The sequence below is a fragment of the Barbatula barbatula genome (genome assembly GCF_947034865.1).
Source record: "Barbatula barbatula genome assembly, chromosome: 8".
NCBI lineage: Eukaryota > Metazoa > Chordata > Actinopteri > Cypriniformes > Nemacheilidae > Barbatula > Barbatula barbatula.
This window is the reverse complement of record NC_136771.1, coordinates 18,378,524-18,398,287: the sequence shown is the minus strand read 5'-3', so window position 1 is coordinate 18,398,287 and position 19,764 is coordinate 18,378,524. Positions and strand designations below refer to the sequence as shown.

Below are 19,764 nucleotides of genomic sequence, written 5' to 3'. Positions count from 1 at the left end.
GTCGTCTGCTCTGATGGCACAAAACAAGACAGATGCAATGTCAAATATGGGACACGCTTCCATGCCTTCTATATGCTAACACACACACATAAACACACACCATCTGTCCAGGGTTCACTGTAAAATTGTATCTTCAACTTAGACCAATTTGGCAACAAATCCCTAAAACTAACTTAAATACATATGCTCCATTTTAATGTGTATTTAAAATGATGATTAAGACCACACAGAAACCCCCAAAGTCCTACCGTACGGTAATGCAAACGTTTAACTTTCAGTAAAAAGTACATTCCAGCAACAAATGTTTAAGCTGCGTTCCTTGGTTCCTGCTTTCCAAACAAGACCTAATAATTACTATTCAAAATAGAAAAAGACTTTCCTACATTAAACCTTGTTACTAAAAATGTTATGTCAGCAAGCAGCTGTACTGAGCCGAGTAGCTCAAAATAAATGTCAACACTTTGGTGGTTAGATCCATCTCAGATGCATTACGGAGCCTCTCACGTGTAAAAATGACATTTCTGCACTATTACACACTTTACCCTTAAGACAAGACAACTGTGCTTAACAATTGTTGTTCAGAGTTACTAGAGATACAGAACACTTAGAACCCAAAAACAACTCAAAACAGACAAAAAGTACCTTTTTACTTTTTATTTTGTATTTTAAGATAAATAGACCATAAATGTGATACCCTATAGATGTATATAAAATATATTTACATTTTTATTTAAAGAATATCAGCTCTGGCTTGAATTGTTGACCCACTTCTCAAAGTTCTGAAATGAGTCGCATTCACATGTCGTTAGATTTAATCGCATCTGAAACAAAAATCAAACCTTTGAGAATCTGAAAATAAGACAAAAACAACGTTTTAGTATTGAGGATATCTATAGCTTAAATGTGTTGTAAGGCACAATTGTTACAAATTAAATAAGATTTTATAGAAAATATGTGTCCAGATCTATTTAATTAAAGGGAAACAGTTGTGGGGCACTTTTGGCTACCATTGTATTCTTTCCTACTATGGTAGTCAATAGAGGCCAAGTTCTGTTATATATTTTCTCACATTTATACAGATTTGGAACAACTCGGAGGTGAGTAAATGATGAGATAATTTTTATTTTTGGCTGAAGTATCCCTTTAGAGACCAAAATTGATGACCACAAAACATATTTAGCCTAAATGCTTAAATGAAATATTTTCTATATAATATATAATAGGTAGAGCATAAAAATAACATTTTAGGTAAACTATCCTTAAGCGAAAGTAGATATAGTTCTTAACATGTGAACAATATCAGAATTACATTGTGTATTAACAACGATACTGGAACAGATAAATCAGGATTCAAGACTTGAACTATTTCTATAATACTAATTCATTTAGTATCTTTTACCGTCATTACCATTTCCATTCTCCATTGTTGCTCTCTCGGTCTCAGCGCTCCAGCTGGTCCAGCTGTAGATATCTAGAGCAGTCTGATACCTTCTTCAGATCGCCGACATTTAAACACTCAGAGCACATGGGGCATGCTGACTCGGTCTCCAAAAGCCTAAAAAACACATTAAGATATAGATCCTCAATGGTTGAACGTAAGGAGCAGTTAAAGAATAAATGCTTTGGTGAATGGACGGATGGATTGCAAGAAGAGAAAGCATGGATCTATTGCAATGGTGAAACGCCCATATGCCAGTGATGGATGGATTAGACTTACTGGGTGAACTGCGAGTAGAGAGCAGGAAATTCACAGTGTGGGCAGACACACCAATCCTCCTTGACCAAGTGACTACCCTGAGAAGGACGATACACACACATCAATCAGACCTGCCGGTTAATTGTGCACATCTGTGTATACACAGTAAGAGGTCAAGTCAAGTTTACTGTCATTACTCTCATAATAGACAAGAGAAAGTCATGAATGAATTATTGCAAAGGTAGTTCATAGCTCAAGAAGGGCTCTTCTCTGTGATGTTTACACCAAGAATCCAAATCGGCTTTGTGTTCACAGAGTGCAGCGATAAGAGGATTGAAGAATGTTTCTACTCACTGTTGCGATACAGTAGGGTAGATTGTTTTTACAGCCGGGACAGAGCAGCTCACATTCCGGCAGGCTGAAGCCACAGTAGGGACAGGGTGAACTTTCTTCCTCTACTTCAGAGGTGTCTGGACGACTGATGGAAGAAATAAAATAGAGCTTTGGGGTCACTGACGGGGGTCACTGGTGAAAGCGCTTTATAAACCTTCCTCAAAGGAGCTTTTATAGGATCTAAATATTTATTATAAAAAATAGGACAGTTTAAAGGTTAATATTCATGGTTTGGGTAACACTTTACAATAAGGGGCTATATGTTCACAGTAGAAAATACATATGAACAATTTAGTTTTTCAGCATATATTAATCTTTGTTCATTTTGGTTCATCTCAATCCAGTTATTCATGTTAGTTCATGGGGCATTAACTGATGTTAACAGACACAACATTTGATCTTAAAAATGTTTAAGTAAGTGCTGAAATGAACATGAACTAACATTAATAAATGCTGTAGACGTATTGTTCACTGTTAGTTCATGTTAAGCTAATGCATTATAACTAATGGTTCACAAATAGCACCTTAATGTAAAACGTTACCAAAATAATATTCACATTCAAGATAACAAAACAGAAACATTTCCAACGTGTACAGTACTTATCACAGATAAAAACATTTATAGTTGTAATGTAAAAGAAAATGAATGAAAAATGAAAAACAATTAAAAAGGAAAAGTGCGTCTTACCGGACCATTGCTTCAATCTTCTTTTTGTATTTAACATCAATTTTGTTACGATATTCTGGTCTCATCAGCATAGAGGCAAAACTAAAGGCGGAGTTTCTCAGTCCAGCGCGATGACATTCAATAACAGCTGATGTGAGGATGGGAACGATGTCTGTAGGCCATACATATGCACACAAACAGAGACATGCTACATTAAAGGTGCATCCACAGTCCCACCTCCCATGAAATGAATGGCCAAGTAATTATACAAAGTGCACAGTTCAACAGGACGGTACAATAAAGTGTTACCAGACTCTAAAAGCTGTAAAACGACGAATCAGAGATTGTTCTGTGTAAGCCAAAGTCAATAGAGGGAATGCATGGGTACACTGAATAAGTGAACAGTCTAGCTGTTGATTTAAGCTTTAAATCTATATCAAGCAGTTTTTTATGAAATATTGAGTTTGGCTTGAGTTCTATGTGCAATTTAATGTGACAACAGCCACAACCCTGTGTATACTGTAGCCGTTTAATAATAGCAACGGGTACAGGAGGGTTTGTGTATGTGTATATAAAGTAGATCCTCACGGGATGGGAATTTGCTGATGTTGTTGGATACACGAATAAGCATCCGTGCCCCCTTTAAATGATCTCCTTTTTTCACATGAATCTGAAAAGCAAAGGAAGAAACCAACATGTTTAACGTTTCAGAAACTTTCCAAATTGACATTGAGAGAATCCAGTGGTTTGTTATTTAAGTTCTGCTTATTAAAAAAATATATGACACCAAGATATAAAGTATCTGGGCACATTAGGACATTACACGTCAGACTTAAATGCATTTTCCATTTTAGAGAGCAAAAATATATTTTTCCAAATCAAGGAAAGCTTTTTCCATAACAGACATCCTACAGAAAAGGTTTACAAATGTTCAATCTACCACCGTACTGCAAAATTCTGCACGATCTGTATACTGTATGTCATTTATGCGTGTGTTCATGCATTTCTCACCTTCACCAATATGTAGCTGTGCAGGATCATGAGGTTTGTGGCCATCTCTGCTGGGATTTTAATTTGCTGTGTTTGAAGCTCAGAGTACATGCTGAACAAAACATCATGGGCATTTCTGTAGTTTCCTACAACAAGAAAGAAAAACTAAGTGTACTTATGGGAGGATTTCTTTAGGAAAGAACTGCATACTGCCCACAGTGTTTAAGATGCACTATAGGAAGTTAATTTGATGCCCCAAAAATTGAAGTTGAACATATTTGCAAGACACAGCTCTCCAGTGTGTAAGCTGTTTTCAAGAAAACTACTGTGAACAGATGTACTTTATTGGGTATGTCATTGCTGCGACACCTGGATTAGCTCAAAGGTCCAGTGTATAAAAATTTAGCGGCGTCTAGTGGTGAGGTTGCGAATTGCAACCAACGGCTCGCTCCACTTTCTAAGCATTACTGCAGCTCTCACAGGGATAAGATGTCGTCACGTTTTTGCTTATCTGCCTAAAGAGATAATGTATTTACGAAACACGCTCTGTAGAGCAGTTTGTCCGCTTAAGGCTACTGTACAAACAACATTCCATGCAAGGCGACCCACGGTGTATGTAGATAGAAAAAGCTCATTCTAAGGTAATAAAACATAACGTTTCATTATGTAAGTTCTTTATACACCTCTGAAGACGTAGTTATGTATATTATATTGCATTTCTGTCAGATCCTCCCAAAGATTACACACTGGACCTTTAAAATAAGTTTAAAATGTGAAAAGTATCTGCATCTGATATTTGACTGGTTATTCTAGGCTAGGCTATTCTCCATCATTTCATGAATTACAAAACATACAGAAGAAGACAATGTTCGTATCTGATATTACCCATTACTAACTCTATTCCAGGTGGTTAGTGAATATGGTGCATGGTATTGTGAAAACTATTAAATGAATTTGTCCTTTAAATCTAAAGTAAATGGAGAACCAAACAGGACTGAAAGTTAAAGCTGAGACCTGCAGATTGCTCCTCTCTGGCGATTATGATAGCAGTTCTCGCTGCTTCTCTGAATTGTTTGAGAGCCATGTACAACCGGAACAGATATTTTGCATCCTGAAAGAGAAGAGTAGATTTCTTAGCTGAAGTGTCATCAAATAATTTAGAATAATGTAGTTGCATTAATATATGACATGGGATATATTATAGCAAATAATCACTTATATAATCGCTGCATTTAGTGCATGTTTTTTTTTCACTGTCCTCTATTAACATGTTAACACATTACACACACAAAGCACAAGTTGCTTCTGCCGGGTCACCACATGGGGTAGTAAAGTACAAGCAGATGCAATGAGCTACTCACGGTGAGAGACTACACATATGCAGTGTACCGCAAGTGAGAGAGATGAAGAGATGATGAGCGCACAGCGATTGGGAACCAATAATACAAATGGTTTCACTGATTTGATGGCTACACTTTCAATAAGGGGCAATCCTTTACAAAAGACTGATAATGTCCAAGGTTGCATGAAGGAATAAGATATTCCTCAAGTAATTTAGTATAGCAGCCTTACAGAGGTCACATGACTAAACAGCAGAGGACGGCCTTGTTTCATAACATCAAGCGCTGCATGTCACTTATTAGCCAGGAACAGTTCAATGTTTGGACGACTTCCATTATGATATACTTTGATTGTTACCGACTTTAATGCAAGAATAATATTTTGATCTTTTGGAGTATAGAATTGAGTCTACATCACTTTAGTGTGACTTGGCCATTGACTAGACATTACTGATGTATACTAAAACGTGTCATCACAACAACAACAAAAAAACAAGTAGTTTGAATAATTGGTCTTGAACCTTTGGCATCCCATCACTTTCACCCATTAGGTAATCAATAAGCTGATTGGTCAGCACTTCGTCCTTTGCCTGCCCTACCTGTTAAATAGACAATCACCATTATTATCATAAAACTCATTCCAGCAATCATTGTGTCGATAGACAAATCACCACACGTCATTTCATATCAATAAATTGATATTAAAATCCTGGCTGATCCAGATTACATTATAATTATGATAAGTATATAAAATATATAGTATACTACAATGGTTTAATTGCAAACCCTTACATCATTATGCTTCAATAATGTCAATCATTGATAAAAAGAAAAAATAGAATCACTAATATTAAATGATTATTGGCATCATTATATCATGGATGCATCTGTTTCATTTATAAAGAATGGTGTCAGCTCAGATTGAATTAGCTCCCCAGCCGTACTTACTGTCTCAATGGCTATCTCTATGGCCAAACTGTCATCAGAGCTGGGGCATTGTAAAAAGTGCTTCAGGGCCTGTATGTGGACAGACCGTGAGAGAGAGAGAGAGAGAGAGGGAGGAGGAGAGAGCATCAATTAATAATCTTTAATGACAAGTAATGAGCACAGCCACTTGTGTAAAGAATCCTTGGGGAGATAATGAGTAAATATAGAGACGGGCAAGCAGGTACTGTATGTGTGACAGAAACGATAACACACTTGGGTAAAGAAAAGTGTGTCTTACCCTGCTGTACTGCCCACACTTCTGAAAGAACTTCCCAGCCTGAAGATGGTTCTTCTCTCCCTCAAAATACAGCGCTATGCTCTGATAGTCTTCCATTGTTGCCTCTGAACCTGAAGGATGAAAATTTAGCAATTGAGAGAACTTAACTAAATACATTATTTTTCTCAGAGACGTATAGAGCTCAATATATACATTTTATCAGTTCTGTGTTTAAGCGTTGAGTGTTTCCTGGGAACCCACGAGCTTTGCTCTGCTTATGCAATGCTATACCACTTGAGCAACAGGAAGAAAGAAGTTTACATACATTTCACTTATTAACTCACACTTAATATTTCTTGACCATCTTTTGACGTTTTTAGGCATTAGGAGACAAACTTTTTATGAAAAATATATTTTCATGAAATATATTACTGATTCCTGCTGAGTTGATATCTATGTGAGCTGTTGACACTTCACGGTTTTTAACAGTTATGTTAATAATATTATAAAAGACTAACAGGAGGGAACGACTTAAAGGGATACTTCACCCAAAAACGAAAATTCTATCATCAGACATTTATAAATATCTTTGTTCTGATGAACAAAATTTGACAGATTTTGCCCCCCATTGACTATCATAGTAAGAAAAAAATACAAAGTGCCCCAGAACTGTTTGCTGTCCTACATTCTTTAAAATGTCTTGTTTTGTATTCAACAGAAAAAAATGATAAAGTATTTTTTACTTCTATGGTAGTCAATGGGGCATTCTTCAAAATACCTTTCTCTGTGTTTATCAGAACAAAGACTTGGCAAAGGGATAAAATAGTAACTTCAGCTCAACTCACAGTATTGAAGCTATGAAAAAAGGCATCCTTGTGTGGTGGACAGGTCTGTGTGACCCAATGTTACAGAAATATGACAATAATGACAATAATTGCTTTTTAAATCATCGTTTATATTGATTTATATTTATTCAACACTATCTTTTCACCCATATCCGACTTTTTTGTACATTTGTTTTACCAAAAAACACCTAAACAATGACAATGACAAATATGAACCATATATAATGTAAACATCTGTAAAGTATTTTACATACATTTTATGGCGGTGTTGATTTAAAAACAATAGTTATGCCCGAGTAACAAAAAATGAACACCACAGAAGGGTTAAACTGTGACATTGTTATAATCGATATAAAAATTGTGGAGGTATTTCTGTCACTAAGACAAATACCTTATGCGTGTAAAGCACACTTGGCAATAAAGCTCTTTCTGATTCCTGATTCTGATTATTTTGTCCAAAATATCAATACATAACATCAAAACATGAAAATGTAGCAGCAATGACCCAAGCTTGAGGAGATCTTACCAATAATGTCAGCGTAGATCTCCATCTGACTGTGCTGCTGAGCGAGCTGAAACGCTTCATCACTGCAGCGCGACAAAACCAGAAACTGGATCGCTGAGCCATAATCACTTAAACGCAGAAAGAACCTGTAATCACACAATACATGGGGTCACAAGACAGAATGTCCAGGAGAGCAAATCGATTAAAATCACTACTCTTTATAGACACCTGTAATGTGGTGAGTGTGTGCGTGGCATTAGGCCAACATGAAATTGAACATAAAATAATAGTACAAGGAATGTTGTCCGAAAGCTGAAATGGGGCATGGTGTCCTTAATGATGTGGATATTTTGAAGTGAAGGGGGGTGCATTAAAAAGGTTTGGTCAGTGTATAGAAGGCATGCATTGAATTAACTTGTCGGGACACGCTACCCTGGGTGCCAGAACACCCAGCAAAATGGCTGAGGAGTAGTAGAGAAACAAAAAAAACCGAGACTAAACACGCAATTATTTGATGAAATGACAAGCAGCTGGACACGACGGTGATCCTTATGATTTCCCTACGACATACAAATGAATCAAGTGTTCTTGGACACTGAAATGTTGCGTGGAATTGCGTTTCCTGATATTGTAAGCAGTCATTTTGCGTGAGTGTTTAGATGCGCTCCGGCATGCGCAAGTGGTGTGCACATGGTAACGTGACAACACATCCAGGTGACAGATCTTAATCAATGTTTATAAGCTCACCATTGACAACATGGGATTCCCCCACCTCACTTCCACCGTCCAACATTTAAGAAAAAAATGATTTGGAGTTTCTCTCTCACTCACCTGGCCACCATGTTGGCTCCCTCAATAGACTGAGATTCCCTTACAAAGCGTACAGCTTCTTCTGGGTTATTGAGATGCTCAAGTAAGATCCGAATGACATTGTCCCAGTCTCGTGCACTTTCATATGCCATTACTGCTTCTTTGTATCTACGGATATAAAAAAGTTGTGTGCCAAAGGCATGACTGACAGCATTTTATCATCAATTCTTACATTTCCTGTGAATTAAATTATATTAACACCCTACTCCACAAATTGAACAACCGGAGATTATCTTGAAATATTGGATTATATATGATACATACTTTCCGTCAGCCTCCTTTGCCTTAGCGTACTGTAGGTGAATCTTCGGGGAGGTCACGTGAGGCAGAAGCTCGCCCACCTTTGCCCTGACATTAGGAGGTCAGAGGTCAATGTTCAGTTACAAATCACAGGTTTGTTCCTATAGTACATTCGTCAAGTTCAAATCAGTGATGTATGATTTTGTTTCCTGTTAAGATGTGAAGTATTACCAGTTTTTGCAGCGTATGTAAACAGAGGCAGCTTTGTCATAGTACTGGCCTTTCTCATACAGCTGGGCAGCTTCTGAATATTGCTGCATAGATAAATAAACAGCCAATAAGTGCACTACATTCGAACAAAAGGAACAGAGATTTGGATGTTATGAACAAAGAGACACAAAAACACGCCTTCATGCTCTCCAGAATGGCGCCACAGTCTTTCTTCAGAGATCTGCTGGGGTGTTGGATGGCCTGGTTGGCACCTCTGCGAATGTCACCCATACGAATGGACATGCGAGCCACTCCTGCCAAACAGCTCTCATCGTGATCCTGGAACTAAACACACATATACACACTTTCAAAAGAAACACTATATATAACAGAATATTACTTTTCTCTTTCCAAGTCAATCATCATAAAAACGAAAGTAAAGCTCACCTTGTTGTTTCCTGTTATGCCTTTCTCATAGTGAGCCAGTGCATTCACATAATCTCCACTAGAGGGCGACATAACATCATATTACATTATCATCAACACCTGCTTATTCACGAATACTGTCCATGTCATATTTAGTCAAATACTGTAAGAAAATGTGTAGGAGTATGTATGTGATGTGTTTCAGAACAGACTCACACAAACTCCAGCTGTATGGCATATTCTTTAGAAATGAATGGGATCTCCTCAGGGTTCAGTCTTTTGGCCAACTGTAACGCACTGTCCCAATGCTGTAGGTCTCTTCTCATCTAAACACATAGACAACAACACAACTTATAGAGCTGTCACAGCTTTGACTTGTGAAGTCTAAAACATGTTAACATTTGTGGCTATTATACCTCCAAGGCTGCCATTGGATAAGACGAAGTGAGATATAAGTCTTGGGCTCTGTTGTAGTCATTGCAGAACATAGCCAAATGACCAGCCAACAAATTCTGATCCTCTAATCCCTACAAACAAAAAAGAAAACACGTATGTAGTATGTACGACTCCAAAAAATTCTCTAGTAGGCCAATAATGCTCTTTATAGTAGTTTAATTCTCCTATCTAAAAAAAACCAAAGCAATCCAGTGACACGACTCAACCCAAATATTGGGGATCCAATCTGTAAGTATAATAGTACTTCACACCTTGATGTCATCAAGGGACATGACCATGCCGACGTTTCCCATCATTCGGTACACCCTGATGGCCAGTTCTATATCCATGTGGTGCAGACATGCCCTTCCCAGCTCGCCCCATGCTTCCGTGTTCAGAGTTTTACATACATCCCAGGCATCCGAGAACCTAAACATACAAACATGATCAGAAGATCAACACTGTGTTTAATAGTGCATTTAGGTTTGTATAGATGCTGGTTTTCTGTTTTGACCACAGGCTTTCTGAACTAGCTTATGAATGGCAATAGCGTGGTAATGATCACCAGCTAGATCACCACTATACCAGCATGGAAAATCATCATGGTGGTCTAAGCTGGTTATATGGCTAGATGCGCATTTAGAAAATAAAACGAACCTAGCATGAAAATACCTTTTAAGCATGATGGACTGTTGCAGGAAAGACTGAAGTTTTTCTTTGCTGGTATCACCGAGAGGGTTGTTAAGGAAGGCATGTGTGTTCAAAACTACACCGTTTATTTTTCCACTCTGGGTTTGACATGTCAGCTCCCCGTTGTACAGCAGCAAGGGCTTATGGGAAAATGGCAACTTGGTCGCACCAACCAGAATCACTTTGGAGCCTTATGAAAGAAACACAAAACATATTTCTGATTCCTAATGATGACAAAACATCTTGCCAATTTATTTTTACCTTGAATGGTGTCTTTGTGGAAGGCATACGTGTAGACTTTGTCCTCCTCATAAGCCACAAACACACTCTTACTGTTCATCCAGTTTTCCCACAACACCCCTTTAATAGCAGGTGAGAAATCTGGGATCTCAAAGAGCGAATCATTCACCTACAGAAAGAACAGACTTTGCTCAGTTTACACTGCTTACATGAGCACCTTACAGAGGCTGATATCAAACTTTGTTTAAAGTATATAATTCATCATTAGGTGTTTGTTTGTGTGTACCGGGCAATATAAGAAGCCGTCACTCTTTTCATCAATAAACACGAGATGTGTTCCGTTGGGGTCAGGAAAGACTTTGCGAACACCCACTGTGTGCCGATACTCATTCACAGTCTGCCAGTCCTCTAAATAGAAACACTGAATCAAACCAGTCTAAAGGAGAGAGAGAACGAGAGAGTAGGAGAAAGATGAGCTGTCAGAACATGACCGAGGCATAGAATGATATTTGTATGTGTATAAGTATGTGCTATATTGCAAATATAAATTACAGGCCCTGAAACCCTTAGCCATGTCAATTGTAGAAAATAGTTGTTATAATATAGTGTTTTCACACTTAATACAGGATATAAAGGACATATATTTTCTGCATTGTGCAAATTCACTGACAAAGTTCCATGCGGCCAATTGATTCTTACATAACAGAACCATGGTTGTGCATCATTTAGAACTGAACTGAGAAAGCCTCTTTGAATAGTACTCCTTTGAAGGTAACAGATAGAACTGAGAAACTCCTTTGAAGGTAACAGATAGAATTGTAAAGATACAAATGAATTTAAAATAAAATAACATATCAAACATATATAACAAATACAAACTGAACTTCAAAATTCCAACTAAGGAGGATGAATTCTTAAAGGGATAGTTGAGCTGAAAATGGAAATGCTTACATCATTTATTCATCCTTATGTCTTTAAAAACAAGTATGACTTTCTTTCTTTTGCAGAGCACTATTTATTTTATTGTATGGACACATGACCACTGAAACATTTCTCAAAAAATATCTTCTTTTGTGTTCCACTAAAGACAGAATATGTTTTTCACACGTGTAAAAAAAATCATGACAATACTTTCATTTTTGGCCAAACTGTCCATTTAACTCTGAACACAGTGCACTCTCTATCGGTTCTACATAGTTAAGATACACAATAGTTAGTTGAACAAATGTATGCGACACAGTGACTGTATTGTGAAGTTTAGCACAACAGGACACATGCATCAGCGTCATTTTATAAAATGAAAACATGGTAAAAAAAACATTTGAATGACTCACATCAGTCCCATAATAGAGAAACTCGGTGGTGAGCGCATGACTCAGGATGCGGTATTTTTGATCGGGTTCTGGAAAAAGTTTCGTCTGTCTGTCCTCCTGAACAACCTGCTCGTCTCCATCGATCTTTCATTTATACACATACACACAGCTATTAGAAAAGGTAAAACAATACAAAAATGCTGACAAATATATGTTAAAAACGTATAACCATCCTCTTACCAAATGCAACTGGACCTTCCCCTCAAACAGGGCTGTGGCATAGTCACAGTTCAGACACATACTGGCAACTGTGCCTAAATACTCCGTGTCCTTTACACGCTCAACTCCTAAAACAAACAAGACACATGCAAACAAAGTGCTTTGGTTCTAAAAGTCATTGCACATCTCATTCATTTCCTTTATCTATTTATATAGCACAAATACTAAGGTGGACCACTATGCTGCACAAGGGTGAAATAAAAAAAAAGTCCAACCATAACACAATGTGAATAATAGATTTTTTTAACAAATGTTGTAATGTAAAGCACGGATAATCAAATTAGACTTTAACTTGGATTTGAAATCATGGACAGATGATGCACATCTCACAGATAAAGGAAGATTGGTCCATAATCTAGGATTCTTCACTCTAGATCTTGGGTAAATTAGTGTAATACTATTTGCGGATCGCAAACATCTAGTCGTCCTATTCACATTAACAAGATCAGATAAATAGGAGGGGGACAAACCTTTCCACGACTTGTGATACAATTTCATATTCCACTGGCAGCCAGTTTAAAGACGGAGTAATGTGATCTCATTTGCAAACTCTTTTTAAATCTGGCTGCGGCATTTTCAACCATTTGAAGCCTTAACAGGAAGGATTTGGGAAGACCAAAATACAAGGTGATCAAACTTAAGGGAAGAATCGAAAAGAACTCCCAAACTTTTCACAGTAGGTCTGATGGAAGGATTTAAAACTCCACAGTTGAGATTTTGTATCACTTTTGCATTACTTCTGGTTCCTTTGACGTTACACAGTCTCAACCTCACTCACCATTGTCTCCTAATGCATAAAACCAAGCTCTGTTATTCATGCCCACAGCAACGTGATACGGTCCCGCAGCAATGAAACTAGGTTCCACCTCCACTGCCATGGCAACAGGAGGCTCCTTAAATAAAAGAGGGAAATCATTTAAACTAGATTTTTACAACTCATTCGTCAAATCGTTTTTAACATTACATTAGTAATCAAGTAAGCTTTTTAATCCTCACCCCTTCCACCTGGTTAGCGACTGTAACCTCCAGCAGCGATGTGAGATAGGCGATTCTGGTGCCACTGCTGTCTCCCAATATAGGCAACTTGGTTAGGAAAACGTGCAAAGTGCCCTGCTGAGAGGACACAGCTAACAGCTGCCCATCATCCGTCCAACACATCTGATCAAGGCCTGAGTGAGACACACATACTGGGTGTTATCAAATATGCACACTTCAATGAGAACAAATGCTTCTTACGGATACACAGTGCGTCGATATACACATCATTAATGTTAAATCTGATACCTTTGGTCTCCTCATCCAGACTGACTATAGCGTACATCTCCTTCAGATCAGTCAGGTCGTGGATCTTTATACTGGGAGAGAAATATAATGGTGTTACCTCAAATTTGCATATGTAGACATTTCTGTAGATATACAGTGATATGTTGCCCTTTACTTAAACTATCAGGGATGGATTCCCAAAACGATCACATAGCACAGTGGATAATACTCTAACATAGTAGTTTTCAGTAACAAGGGTTTCCTAATACAAACATGCCTGCTGTTTTATCTACTGTAGATTAAATATATTGATTCTTACAGTATTTCTATTGGATATGTCCTAAACAGAGGTGTTTACAGTATGCTTAAAGCAGCATTATTAACATAAACAAAGAACACATTTATTATTTTATTACTTTACTGTTTTTATTAGGCTTCTAGCAGGAGTGGGATGTGGGACCCAGGCAGATTACCCACAAAGTTACTCACAAGGACACATTTCGTTTTCAATAATAGTAGTTAGGACCCTAAAGGTTAACTGTACGCCTATGACAGAATCTGCCAACATTGGCAAAAATGGGCTGGCCTGAGGATGTCTCAACATGTCATAACATTGTACATTTAAACTGGTTTGACAATTGGCCCACAGGTCAACCAGTCCATCAGAAACAGCCCCTGTACTCCGTACAGCCAGTCCATCCCTGAACTACCATAATATCACAGCTTCGTGTGATACTGATACAAGCGTTCATAAAACTTACCAATTGTCCCCACAGGACGCGGCTTTATTTAGCGACTGAGAGATGGCAATGCTGGTCAGACTGTCCTTGTGATTATGGGCCTGAAAAAGCTCTTGGCCAATCTCACGAATGTGTGTGGAAATAACCACAAAGTAACCGTGTGAAAATCCAATCATTATGTAGCCATCCCCATACCTAGAGAAAGAAAATGTTTAGAATATAAAACATTAAAGGGATAGTTCACCTGAAAATTCTGTAATCATTCAGACTTTCTTTCTTCCGCAGAAAATAAAATAAGATATTTTGAAGAACGTTGGTAGCCGACCAGCGCTGGCACCCATTCACTTCTATTGTTTGAACAGAAAACCAATGCAAGTGAATGGGTGCCAGTTGACTACATCCTACAAAATATCTTATTTTGTGTTCTGCGGAAGAAAGAAAGTCATACAGGTTTGAAATGACAAGAGGGTGAGTAAATGATGACAGAATTTGGTTAAACATCACTTTAAAACTGTCATATTTGGGTACATCTGTGAATGTGTCCATTTACAGTACCATCGGTAGGACACTATGTTGCCATAACGTTGCTGGAAGGCCAGTTCTATTGGGTTATCAGGATCATTCAGGTTGAACAGAAACAGGGTCTTTTTCCCCAAAGCCACACTCACCTGCAAAATAAAAGTAACAGCAAGTGAATAGAGGCCAGTTAACAAAATTATTCTAAATATCTATCATTTAAAACAAATTGTTTTACAAACCACATTGTTACAGAATTCTGAATTAATGAATACAGTCACATGTCTGTATATATTATTTCTTATTCTTTCAGGGGTTCATATGCGCCTTATCCAGCAGTATCACAAGCAGTTACTATTTGTTTTTAATGTTGGTTTCACTGACTGACTGTAAGTAATCTATTGACTTCCATCCATTAGTAATCTTTTACATCCATCAAGTTATAAAGGTATATTTATGTTACTGTATAACATTTTTTGGAATATAGAATACAGGCATTATAATGGGTCATAAATGAACAATGGCTTAGGGCAAAAAAGCCATAGAAAAAGACAAAATTACTTTTTGTTCACCCAAAAATTTTAATTCTGTCATCGTTTACTCACCCTTTTGTCATTTCAAACCTGTATGACTTTCTTCCACAGAACAGAAAAGAAGATATTTTGAAGAATGTTATTAACTGGCCCCCATTCAGTAATAGTAAATGGAGGACAGTGCTGTTCAGTTACCAACTTTCTTCAAAATATTTTCTTCTGAGTTCTGTGAAAAAAAAGTCATGTTTGAAATGACAAGAGGGTGAGTAAATGATGATAAAATCTTTATTTTTTGGTGAACTATCACTTTAAGAAATTATGCTTTTCCATGTAATTTTAGACCGATTTGAATATATTTCATTATTTTTGTATGTAGTATGGAATTTGAGTATTGGACATCAAAGAACAACATGCTGAACACAAATGAATCCCAGAAATAAAAAGATTCCCAGACATTCCAACGTGGTCCTTTCTTATATGCACCAATAATGCTGAATTTTCAAGGTGGAAATTATATTGTGATAGATGACTGTCATATGAATGTGAGAAGTACTGTGATGATGATGATGATGATATGAATGTAATATGTTACCCCAGAAACTGAGGTAAGTGAGGGTTAACATACAGTGCTTTCACCTGGAGACGATCTCTCATCTGTTTTCATTACTGAGAACTGAACATCTGCTGGATCTGATCTCACCGTGGTCTGAGAAAGACAGATTGGTTTTAAACTGTTACTAATTTTTTTAGAATTTGCAATAAAACATATTATACATTAGGCAATACATAAAGTCTTATTCAGGCCCGAATGAAGAATTCAGAGTCCCCAAATATTTTCTCATGTCTTAATTTTTTCTTAGAATAAAAGGGCAGTCTTAATAACAGTGACAGGTTGTTGGAAATGCTGTTTTATACTTATTTCATTCAGTAGTCACCTGTCATATGTTGAATTGAATATGCTGCTGATTCCTGCCACTCACTGTACAGAGTGATGCAGAGAGAAGGGATCCCTGTGCCGGGAAAGCAAGACCTCGTGCTGCACATTTTCCCACTGTATGAAAGCTAAGGTTTATCCAAGAAGTCGCCAGATTTGTGAACAAAAGCCACTAGAGGGCTCGTAAAAGTTACTAAATTAAGAATAGACAGACGTCCTAAGTTAGAAAGACTGTTTTGTGGGCGCACCTGCTTGTGTGCGGGCCAGAGAAGTGCACAACAGAATGAAAATAGTGGAGACACTGTTATGTGAAATTTTCTTCCCCTTGCTTGGGCCTCAAGTGCGCATGGCCCCTGGGCCTGTGCCCATAATGCCCATTGGATAATGCAGCCCGGGTCTTACTCTGACTTCATCTCAAAAGTACCTGTCGAATAGTGTCACCCTCATGGTTGCTGACTGTTATGCTGCGGTCTTCACTGCCTAAAGCCAAGAGGTTCTGAGAGCTCCAACAGCCACATGTGATTTTCTTAGTGTGCTTACCTATACATACAAATACAAAATGCGCTTTACTTAACAAATTTACATTCAATTTCATTTGTATAACTTTTAACTTTTCACATTATGTTTTCTACAACAATACATGAATTGCATGGCTTTACCAAGAATAGGAATCTTTCGTGAAGTTTGCTGGTTGTAGATGAGCAGGTTTCCTTTAGATGTGCCAACAGCCAATAGCGGCCCAGTTTTGGACCACAGTAAAAACGTCATCTGATCTCTGTGAAAACCACAAATACAGCAGTCAAAAAGGTATGTTATCTTAACCACAAGCTATATCCAACTGTTACCATATACTCAATAACACATACACACTCTCTCACCTCATGCCACTGTCCAACTGTGAGGTTTTGTTGACATTGGCATCCCACAAGTAAATGGAACTGGACTTTTCAGCAATTACAGCCAGGATATCCCCATCTTTATCCCAGTCAAGAAAAAGACAACTCCTACATACACAAAAAACAAACAATATGGGAATAAAACACATCTGTACCTAAAAAACAGTTTTCCCTGACAAACTTGCTGCAAATGTCCTACCCCGGGAGATTTAACTCGTTCACCTTCTGTCCATGCCGATCAAAGATTTTCACCATATTGTCTGGACTGTAAATAAGACATGTAGGTTGGTAATGCATAACTGTTCGCAAACGTGGGTTAGTACGATCTAAACGTGGCTTATACACAAATAAATGCTTACCCAGCAACTGCGAGGTAATTGCCCACTGTCTTCTGCCATTTATATAGCAAGCATGAGCCCGACCATGATTTTTCTGACAGCGTGAAAACACGCTGAAATAAATCAACAGTTTATTGATCAATCACAATATGAACATATAAGAATAAAAAGGAACTACACCGTGTCGATAACACCATTATGCCGTAAATCAAAATCTTAACTTTTACTTTTGTCACTTCTATTAACATGCTTTATTTCCACATATTGAGCTAAATAGCCAACGAGCTAACGCTATGTGCGATGCACCTGTAAAGCCAGCTGACGTTTATCATTCGCGAAAGCACATTGTGCATATTCTTTAAATAGCATTATTCATTTAAAGTGAAATGAAACGACCAGTAGTTCTATTGAAAAAACTTGCCTTCATTTTTGCTTGTGGATAGCTCCAAGGCGCTAGACTTCCCAGAATGCTTCACTCCAACGCATCGTGATCTCCCTTGGCAACCTCTTGCCAGCAGCCAATCGCCATTTAAGCAAAGGGGTCCCGTTCATAGACGCGTACACGTGTCCGCCATCTTGGAACAGTCCACTTACGTCACTCAGAGTTTGCTCAAAGAGGCGAAACTCTTGTGCTTTTTGGGGAAAGCGCGACATAAAAAAGCAGACCCGCTTTCACCCTAAAATGGCGGAAATATGGCAGGGCGCTTGTGTTTCTATGGAACATAAGTTTCGCCTCTTGGTATCTTGTAATATTTTGTTTGATAGAATGCCCCAAAAACTGCCGCAGTCATGGCTGTGAAAACCACGGAGGTTCAATTTCCCGAACAATGGAATAACCTTTCGTTGTTGCCATGTGTTAGTGTAGCAGCTACAATATTTAGGTTTAATAAATGTGTTTCCATAATACACTACATTGACCAACCATCATACACAACAATGGAGAACTTAATATTGCTGGTTACGCATTTTTATAACGGTATTTAATACTCTTTTTTTAAATAAGACAGTAACTGTCATGGATATTCCAAATCACAGCAACCAAAAACGCGCAGTGCTTCCAAAGCGCTCTCAAGAGACAGCTGGTCATTTTCAGCTGGCTCAAACGCTGTGGACACAGTTTAATTTGTTAGTTTATTGGTAAGCGTATAGCCTATCGTGCATTTATGCAATAACGTTGCCAAACCAGAGAATGAATTCCAGAGGATTCCAGCATTCCTAGATACGTCATTTGCGTAGCTGTAATATGCGTAGTAGCTGTACTGCAGAGGCGGAGGTTATGCTAATTATGAGTGAGCGTGCATGCGCGCCCTGTTTACGAGCGATTGGAATTTATTAACATACACACATTCACTATCAAGTCTGACGAATACGAAGTATTTGTGAATCTGGAGGAAAGTTTTCGGCAAGATCCGTTTTAAGCGCAAATTATTCAAATTTTACACATATATATTACGAAGGTTTCATGAATGAGGCTTATTGTGTGGTTTGGTTAATGCTACCAGACGGCTGATTTAGATCTTTTTCTGTATGTAGCTCTGTGTGTCGGGTTTTAAAGACAACAACTGTTTTTCTAAAGGCCTGTCCAGTCATATTTTAGTGTGATTACCCATCTGAACTTTATTATTGCCAAGCATAGATCCATACCATCACCTTGTTGTCTATAAAATATATAGACATCAATGAAAACTTACTTTTAAGTTAATTTAATCTTTTTTGTGTAAATCCTTGTTTTTCAAATAATACTAAAGCGAAACCGAGGGGGGAAATCTGAGGGTGCATGCCCCCTCGTGGCGCCGGGCCGGTGATGATGTCCGCAAGGTACTTAACAGATCCAGTTCACCCTTCATCTCCAGCTCCGGTGTGTACTTTTATTTCAATTGGCAATGCTAATGCATAGCCCACTGTTTACACTTTATAGTAACTGCAACAACATACACGTTATGTGGCTCAAATTTAACTTCCAGTTGACCTCCAAAAAAGTCTATAACTAAGTATTTTTAAATGTATTTGAATACAATAAATGTATTACTGAAATGTATATTGTTATAAATTAAATATAAAATAAAAAGCTATATTATAACAGAACACCAAACGGAAGTTAACTTAGTGGAAGTTAACACGTGTCCGATGAAACTGTGTCACAATTGTGACACACTTGAAGAATGTCATGTGTTTATTCAACTGAGGTCAACTAACAGATC

General features: G+C 37.8%; 1 protein-coding gene across 1 annotated transcript; it reads right to left on the bottom strand.

The window, feature by feature from the left end:
* Window positions 1–667: 667 nt before the first annotated feature.
* On the bottom strand, window positions 668–18,065 carry wdr19 (WD repeat domain 19). The gene is made up of 37 exons (XM_079461885.1): window positions 17,985–18,065; window positions 17,585–17,676; window positions 17,425–17,490; window positions 17,208–17,333; window positions 16,989–17,104; window positions 16,754–16,869; window positions 16,021–16,101; window positions 14,902–15,014; window positions 14,368–14,541; window positions 13,628–13,698; window positions 13,340–13,512; window positions 13,122–13,236; window positions 12,305–12,411; window positions 12,086–12,208; window positions 11,038–11,187; window positions 10,773–10,920; window positions 10,494–10,701; window positions 10,094–10,250; window positions 9,803–9,913; window positions 9,603–9,712; window positions 9,408–9,465; window positions 9,159–9,305; window positions 8,982–9,064; window positions 8,775–8,858; window positions 8,472–8,618; window positions 7,662–7,786; window positions 6,312–6,421; window positions 6,035–6,103; window positions 5,608–5,685; window positions 4,761–4,857; window positions 3,768–3,892; window positions 3,345–3,426; window positions 2,778–2,928; window positions 2,051–2,174; window positions 1,718–1,794; window positions 1,409–1,555; window positions 668–849 (listed from the first exon to the last, which is right to left on the bottom strand). Exons 1-36 carry the CDS (start codon window positions 17,988–17,990, stop codon window positions 1,441–1,443), a joined length of 4,035 nt encoding a protein of 1,344 aa, XP_079318011.1. The 5' UTR covers window positions 17,991–18,065; the 3' UTR covers window positions 668–849; window positions 1,409–1,440.
* Window positions 18,066–19,764: the final 1,699 nt, after the last annotated feature.